At 43.1% G+C, this 8,704-nt stretch overlaps 1 protein-coding gene across 1 annotated transcript; it reads left to right on the forward strand.

Moving 5' to 3' along the window:
* The first annotated feature begins 2,208 nt into the window (after positions 1-2,208).
* aasdhppt (aminoadipate-semialdehyde dehydrogenase-phosphopantetheinyl transferase) lies at positions 2,209-7,979 on the forward strand. Its single transcript, XM_061782606.1, has 7 exons — positions 2,209-2,696; positions 2,776-2,889; positions 3,583-3,712; positions 4,547-4,668; positions 5,441-5,602; positions 7,146-7,214; positions 7,362-7,979. The coding sequence occupies exons 1-7, from the start codon at positions 2,553-2,555 to the stop codon at positions 7,536-7,538; spliced, it is 918 nt and encodes a 305-aa protein (XP_061638590.1). The 5' UTR covers positions 2,209-2,552; the 3' UTR covers positions 7,539-7,979.
* Positions 7,980-8,704: the final 725 nt, after the last annotated feature.

Consider the following 8,704-nt stretch of genomic DNA (forward strand, 5'->3'; position numbering starts at 1 on the left):
GTCAAATCAAAGACAAGCACAAGGACAACTCGAGTGTGACTTACAACACGGAAGGACGACTAATTCGTGGGTTATGTATAGACGAGCACTGATTTTAAACATAATGTACTACTGTATATTAGGGAACAGAGACATAAGAATGCACAACGAAGTCAGCTCAAGTTGCTTTTTCAGGCTTCTGATCGGCCAAAATCCACTTGAGAGCCGCCAAATGTTTCCGAGTGGATTTTTTTTCAAACCCTGTTCTGCATTGATCTCAAAGCTATCAGTGATCCATCCATCCATTTTCTTGACTGTTTTTCCTCATTGGGGTTGTGTGTGAGCTGGAGCGTATCCCAGCTGACTTTGGGCGAGAGGCGGGGGTACACCATAGAAGAAAAAAACACATTTACCTACCTACGTGTGAACACATTCAAATGCATGAGTTAAAGGACCTACAGCACACAGATGGCGCTCAAGAAAATGAAACCGGCAGTCATTTCCATATCGGTCAGTTTTGGAGCAATCGGTAAATAACTAATTGCCGTGGGACCGCCAATTTATCGTCGCAAAAATCGGTACGTCGCCATGTATTAGTGTGACGTCAGTGACAGAACTGGAGACCAAATTCGCTGCATAGCCGGTGTGGACAAAGCAATGTACTATATTATATATAAAGCGGCAGTACTTACTCATATTTTATATATCAATAATGTGCAGTAATATGCATTACAGAACTTGTTAACAGTCTTCAATAAAGATACATTTTACATGTTCTGTAGTCATTCACTGTCAGAATAGATGGGCCTGAATTAGTAGCACCATATGCTGGTTGCTGCCAGGTAGCTAAATATCTTCATCATGGACAGACCTTTTCCTTTTCTCCTCATGCAGCCATGCATCATTTGCCGATAAAATCTTAAATCCAATGCTTCGTGACCTCAACATCGCCACTTAAATCTGATGACCTTGCTGATTACTTTAAGACAACATTCGCAGAATGCCATCTTGTAATAATCTCAAACCCTTAAAGTATTGCTTGCACATCGGTCTAACTAAGGTCGGGCTGTCGGGCGGACTCCTCGCAACTCCAAAATGACAACTTTTAAATAAATAAGTACGCCATCTTGCTTGAGTTTCCAAACACCGCTTTGTTCAAGTTGTTCTCATACCTTATATTGCTATCATACACTGTTGCACTCTCACATCAACACAACAGCACCACAAAATTGGGTTCAATCACTAATTTAATAAGCTACAATAATACGCTAATACATGGTGCTGTCAATGATGAAAATTGTACGAACACTGCTGGCTGGTGTTTGCTGTGTCGACAGCCATGACCAACAAAGTCTGCCGTCAACAAAAAGCCTTTACCTCTACCAAAAAAAAAAAAAAAATGCCTGTGTTAAGACAAGACAAAGACATGATTGGTTCCTTAATTATTCTGCAAAAAAAATAGGGATTTCCAACACAATAGTCTTCGATAAGGATAAAGTTTTGGGTTTTTTTTAAATTCACATGCCAGAATAGATGGACCTGAATTAGTAGTGCCATCTGCTGCTTGTTGCCAAGTAGCTAAATATATTCATCATGGACACACATTTTCCTTTTTTTCCTCATGCAGCTGTGCATCATTTGCTCTTTAAATGTTACATCCAATATTTGCTCTCTCTGTTTTCACCTTGGCTGTCATTGGCAAATGTGTGTGCAATCAATAGGCTTTTTCAAGTCTTAATGTGATTTAATGAAGTAAATAAAAATATAGTGTTTATGTAATTGAAAATATAGTTTAATATGATGTAATTTATTACACTGCAGCTTGGGTCAGGGGGGTAGAATAAGTGGTATAAATATAAATATTCAGTTAGCTTTTAATTTAATTTGACCTTTGTGAAGCGACATGAGCTCGTGAGCGTTCACCGGGAAGAAATGGCAAAAGTTCGCCTTGATTACACAACATGGATTTGACACAACTGTTAAGTGTTTCAAAGGTTAACTAGAGGTTAAGTGATTGATTACGCGGTAAAAAAAATTAAGAACAAACCTTATTTACTTTCCACCACTATCTGCTAGAAATTAACCTTTCAAGTACTGTACTGTAATGCTAATTGTTTTTTCTCATTGATGTCAAGGAGTGGCTATTTTTAACTGAACCGGAACATTTACAACTTTTTTAGTAGCAAGTGAAAGCATCACTCGTCGGTGCTCAGTTTCGGTGTCTCCTATTGGACAGTCGGCCGAGGACATTCCATGACGCCAGCAGAAGGGGCCCAGTAGATCTCATGAAGTCATCGGAGGGGGTCCATGTCCTCTTCCGGGTATGTGTGGCGTGTGTAACCAAAAAGTAAACAAAGTGCCCACCGTTTGGATTTACGTTACAATACCATTCAAACTTGAGACACTTTGCTCCGCTGTAGCATATCGGCGATATCTCCATTATTATTCCCAAGCAGCGCATGTAAAACTCTCTTGCGCGCGGGATGCTAACGTTCGCAAGCTGACCGCGTGTGACATCAACAACTTCTGCGAGAAGAGCCCAGTTCGCGACGTCAGAGGCCGCAGGCGAGCAGATGGGTTCTGTTCGCTGGGCTTTTCGCTGCGGGTCGTGGACGCCTGGCAGGGATGACTGGCTGTTTGCTGCTCGCTGTGTTCAGCCGGAGGAGAAAGACCGAATAGGAAAGTTTGTGTTCGCTAAAGATGCCAAATCAGCCATGGTGAGCGTGTGCTGAACTCATTGGGCGAACGCCTTCATCGGTGTGTTTCACATGTCGAATAAACGCGTTTATGTGTCAGGCTGGTAGGTTGCTGCTGAGGAGGTTCGTGTGCGAGAGGATGCACATTCCGTGGGAACTGATCCGCCTGGAACGATCTCCTAGAGGGAAGCCTTACCTGGCTGCACCGCTTGACGTTCGTGACGATGGCTTTCATCCAGTATATTATAAATGGGATGTCATTCATTTGTGTTGCGGTTGTTTGACTTTGTGGTGGTGGAAAATAGAATGCATATCGTCAGATGACTAACTCTATGACAGTGGGAGGTCTGCATTGGTGGGAAAACGCTCACATTCTGTACTTAGAAGAAGTAAGTACTGTAGACTCTAGTAAAACTAGAATTAACGATTAACACCTTTACTCAAAAGGGAACTAAACCCCTATTTATTTTGGCATTATGGCCCTGTGCTGTCGACCGCAACGCTCTCATGCTTGCGTTGCGAACGTCACGTGACCAAACCCGGAAACCGGGTAGTGTACGCCCTGTGTATACTGCGTTAACTATTAGCAAGAACTACGGTTTGATTACATGATGGTTAGAACCCAAACTTGCTAATATTTTATTTGGTTACGTGACGTTCGCAATGCAAGCGCGAGAGGAGTTACGACGATATTAGTGAGGTTATTAATTTCGGTTGACAGCTGAGGGCGATATTGCCAAACATGGTGGCCCCCTGAGGCCCTTGAATACTAAAGTTTGCCCAAGATCAACAGCTCCTCTAGGTCCATACACACTTTTAATTCATCACTGTTGTCATCATTAGAGGCACACGTAAACAGAGAAAGAATGGATTCACACATCAACCTGTTCTATTTGTATGTATCCAGGTCAGACCCGAGTCGGGAACGGAGTCGCCGACCTGTAGCTTCAACATCTCCCACCAAGGGGACTATGCGGTGCTGGCTGCTGAGAAGGGTTTGCAAGTCGGAGTTGACATCATGAAGATGTCCATGCCGGGTAAGTGATGAAGCCAGCGGTCAAATTTCAATTAGTGTTCATAGCTGTTCATAATTTGATGTCTGCTTTTGATTTTGTGCTGCAAAATCATCTAAAAGGGCTGTCAAACTCACTTTTTCTGCGGCCGCATCGTAGTTATGGTTTCCCTTAGAGGGCCGCTATGACTGTGAAAGCCATATGAATATAGAGTCACATCAGCAAATTATTACATGTACAGTACTCTAAATAATTCCCGCTACACTTGAATGATTTATCCTGTATATTCTTAACAACAAATAGAATTTTAAATCACAGGTCATGAAAAGTTGCGGCCTGTAAATATTTACGCATACAACCATTGTTCAATTTATGTTAAGAGATTTGTTGGGGGTGAAATGCTTGTAATATATGTATAAAATGAAGGGGGAAAAAAATCATATTTCTGCTCAGATATTCTGCCAAAATGAAAAGAATAAACCCATTTCGTAAGTAACATGAAGTAGAAACACTTTATTTGCTTGAGTGGGCTAGGTAGATTGATACGGCGGGGTGGATCTGGCCTTGCGTTTGACACCTGTGAGCTAAAGTTCCGTTTCCAGATTTCTTGACCCCTGACCATATTACCAAGCCTGATAACAGTTAATGTTACTGCAGGTAGTTGTATCTTCAAAATTGGTCACTGGGTGTCACCGTTGTACCATTGAGGAAAAAATACAAGGCAAATCTGTGTGAGAGAGAGCAAGAGCGAGACTTCACACGTCTCACTTCATTTTTGTCATCCCCCCAACCCCTGCCTCCCTGTCATTTTTATTTCCCACATCATCCTTCCTTCCCGCCGTCTCTTCCTCTGTTCAGGTAGCAGCACTGTGCCCGAGTTTTTCCGCATCATGACTCGTCAATTCACGCCATACGAGTGGCGCGTCATCTTGTCAGCTGGCTCCGAGCAGCAGCAGCTCTCCATGTTCTACCGCCACTGGGTAACCACGGCGACCATAAAACCTAGTTGTCACATTGCATCGCTGCTGTGTCCCGCAGGGGGTGTTCAGTCTGTGTTTGTGAGGGGGGGGGGAAGCATAACATTGCCACTCGATCCTCCCTCTCTCTCATTCTCACACACACACACACACACACAGACAGATGGAACAGCAATGGTAAGCAAAGCTGTGAGATTGAGAGGGTGGCACAGAGATGTCAAGCTCTGATATCATCCTCACACCTTTGACTAATGGCAGAGCTCTGTGGTTGGCATAGCAATTAGCCCTGTAATTCTGTTGTGGCTCATTGTCTATGGAGAAGGGTTGGTTTTGGTTCAACATACATACACACATACACACACAAAACCACATTTACAGAAACAATACATCTTTTGGATTTATGCTGTTTCACCTATGCATGTGTATAGATTCCATTTTTTGTCCCGATCTGCATAATGTACTGTTAATCGTTGTCATCACTGATTTTGTTTTTTTCTGTTTATGCTTCCAATTTTTAATCCCTCAAAGAGAAATTAACACATTCACTGCCATTGACGGCTTTAGAAGTCAAATATTCATGTTAACTGGGAAGGCTGGCATTGAATGAGTTTGAAGTATAAATTCTGCTGTATTTGTTTTTGTTAGTTTTGCTGAGCACCCCATGCAGACATGCAAGAAGAGATGTCAGATCACAGTGATGGGATGCAGACATTTAGCAATCATCTTGCTGCAACTTTCATTGAGCTGACTGGATTTTGTTTTCTTTCTTCTCAAGGCCTTGAAGGAGAGTTTCATCAAGGCCATTGGCACAGGACTGGGCTTCAATCTGCAAAGATTGGAGTTTCATTTGTCCTCTGAAGCTCTCACACATGCCCGTGTGCTCTGCCAGACCAGAATGCACATGGATGAAGAGTACGACGAGGATTGGCTTTTTGAAGTCAGTGAGTGAATGTGTGCCAGTGTGTTGTAATTTAATCCTTATTGACATATGTATTGACTTTTGAAATTTTTTTTAATGTAATGACTGTGACTGCATATTTCCCGTATTCAGAGGCATTTAAAAAAAAAAAAAAAACTAAGAGCTTATATGTTGCATATCAGGATGTGATGCTGACAGTTCATTCAAGTATTTGCTTTTGGCAGGTCATAACTCCGCATCTTCTTTTTAGTATTTACCAGAATTTTGTACAAAAAGTAATTCAGTAAGAATTATATGCTATGGTAATATATGCTGTAATGTGTGATGTGGAGGAGTGAGGAGAAAATGGGGAAGGCAGGTGGACTCAAATGGAAGAGACAACCACAATATAGTGATGAATTGACAAGGACTGACTAGAAACCTGAGAATTAATGCCGTGTCCAAGAAAACTGGAAAGACTGAAATTCCCGATCGCTTTAGTGTCAAAGGTGAACTGGAGGCTATCCTAGCTGACTGTGGGTTGGAGGCGCGGTACACCCTGGACTGGTCGCTAGTCAATCACAGGGCACATGAGGCCATATTCTCCTGTGTACGTAAATCAAATCTTTTTTTTTTTTTTTTAACGTACCTTCCTGCCAGGTACGCAATCTGCCTCATCATTCCACACAGTTTCCTGCTAAATTTTCATTAGATTCATACCAGCACCCTCTGTTTATATCACTTAATGTTTGGAACTTGAACAGTATTTATTGCACAAGCAAGGTGAAGTCTGATTGTCACAACATAGCGAAGTATCAACCGGTTAGCACAGTGTTTCCAATGGAAGTAAAGGCAGGAGGTCAACGAACATACAATAACACCTGCACCTCAGTGGGTTTCTTAATGGAAGCGTCCACTCTGTGAATCCCAGGTGGTCTCACACAGCTGCAATTGAGAGCAAAGTCCAACGAGATGAGAGGTGCTCGATCAAAGCAGAGAAAACGTCAGTTTCGATTGTTCTTCTCTCGTGTTTTGTTTGTGTTCCTTGTCCTCTTTCTCGTTTCTTTTCTCATCATCTGCCCTCACTTCCCTTTGATGTCCTACTTCCAATATTGCCTTCTCTTATGTTATCTTTTGCCCTCTGCTCACTCCTCGCCTACATGCACACTGGCAGAGGAATTAGCATGTGACCGGTAAAAGGTTGCGAGCGGTCTAAAAAGAGCACAAAAGTGTCTCTTTCCTCGCGTCCTTTCCCTCGAGAGCTACTCAAAGCTTAATGCAGTTCTAGTGTCGAGGTTTTCTCAGAAGGGATTTAGTCGCCGCTCACTCGCATTGTTCGACAATAGTGGTGTGTGCCATTTTTCAACCAATACATTTTTGGGCAAAGTCATATACATGTAGTTACAACATATGCGTTGATTTTTTTTCTGCTAATAGCAATTTTGTAATACAACTACACTACTGTACTTCCATGACAAACATGTTGTCTAGACTTGTGACCTTTGACCCAGTGGCGTCGCGAGGCTGATTTTGTGTATGTGTGTGTGTGTGCGTGTGTGCGTGCGTGCGCGCATGCGTGCAGGAGTGTTTACTTGACTCCGATCATCATGTTGCTGTAGCACTAGGACCAGTGAAGAAGTTACACTCGACAGTAAGTACATATGCATTTTCTCTGTGTTGTTATTATTGATGAGTAGCCAGCAGTTGGCAAATTGTAACCTCTGTTATTAGAAATCATTGTTTTGTCTTGTGTATTAGTCATAATGTGGTGCACATAACTGCTCTTTTTCCCTTTCAGAATACTACCTCAAGTCTTCCTCCACCCACTGCTTTCACACTGCTGTCGTTCAATGACCTCACGGCGTCAGCCTCACCTCTTACAGAGGAAGACCCCGCCTACTGGGAAAGCTTCAAAATGAAGGCTGAAGCACCTTTGAGACGGAGAGACACACAGTCCAGTCCCAATTCACTTTGACGCATTCTCTGAAGCCCAGAGAGCCATACTGTTGCCTCACTTGAGCAAGTAGTGTTCCCCCGCTACATTGCGGGAGTTCACAGTATGGCCAGAACATGAAAACTCCTATTTAAAAAAACAAACAAAAAACACACACACACATTCAAACCCAGAAACAAATGTGTAGCAGACATGGAAACCACAAATACTCAACTAATGTGCTGCCATAAAGTCTTATGTGGTGGTCAATCGAAAATCTGCCTCAAAACGTTCAACAAATGTCAAAACGTTACACTTGTTTGGAGTCCTCCTCATAAAACTCTAAAGAAAAACATGACCTCCAATCTCATTTCTGATCAACCACATGGTGGCACTATAATTTATGCTCTTAAACATAATTTATGCTCTTAATGTGTTGTATATAATGCAAATAAATATGCTCTATTTAAAAGGGTAAGATAACATTGACTTTTTCTTCTTTGACAGTACATATTCTCTAGATTGTGTCCAATTTTGAAGTTCTTTCAATACAGATGAATATTCATTGTCAGTTTGTCACTAAAGGATATTGTCATTTCTTGATTTTTGAAGGGTGTTATGTCGCTATATTCCATCCATCCAGCCATCCATTTTCTACCGCTTATCCGGGTCGGGTCGCGGGGGCAGTAGCTTTAGCAGGGACGCCCAGACTTCCCTCTCCCCAACCACTTCATCCAGCTCTTCCGGGGCGATCCTGAGGCGCTCCCAGGCCAGCCGAAGGACGTAGTCTCTCCAGCGTGTCCTGGGTCGTCCCCGGGGTCTCCTCCCGGTGGGATGTGCCCGGAACACCTCACCAGGGAGGCGTCCGGGAGGCATCCGAATCTAAGGAAGAGCCCAGACACCCTGCGGAGAAAACTCATTTCGGCCGCTTGTATCCGGGATCTTGTTCTTTCGGTCACGACCCACAGCTTGTGACCATAGGTGAGGGTAGGAATGTAGATCGACCGATAAATTAAGAGCTTAGCTCCTTCTTCACCACAACGGACCGATACAAAGTCCGCATCACTGCAGACGCTGCACCAACCCGCCTGTCGATCTCCCGTTCCATTCTTCCCTCACTCGTGAACAAGACCCCAAGATACTTGAACTCCTCCACTTGGGGCAGGATCTCATCCCCGACCTGGAAAGGGCATGCCACCCTTTTCCGA

This window comes from Phyllopteryx taeniolatus, chromosome 8, assembly GCF_024500385.1.
Source record: "Phyllopteryx taeniolatus isolate TA_2022b chromosome 8, UOR_Ptae_1.2, whole genome shotgun sequence".
Lineage (NCBI taxonomy): Eukaryota > Metazoa > Chordata > Actinopteri > Syngnathiformes > Syngnathidae > Phyllopteryx > Phyllopteryx taeniolatus.

What these genes read in the sequence shown, in the direction of transcription:
- aasdhppt (XM_061782606.1), top strand. Translation starts at nt 2,553, where the DNA reads ATGGGTTCTGTTCGCTGGGCTTTTCGCTGCGGGTCGTGGACGCCTGGC. An exon ending in CATGAAGATGTCCATGCCGG is followed by an intron (nt 3,713 to 4,546) that starts GTAAGTGATGAA and finishes TCCTCTGTTCAG; the next exon opens with GTAGCAGCACTGTGCCCGAG. An exon ending in CCATGTTCTACCGCCACTGG is followed by an intron (nt 4,669 to 5,440) that starts GTAACCACGGCG and finishes TTTCTTCTCAAG; the next exon opens with GCCTTGAAGGAGAGTTTCAT.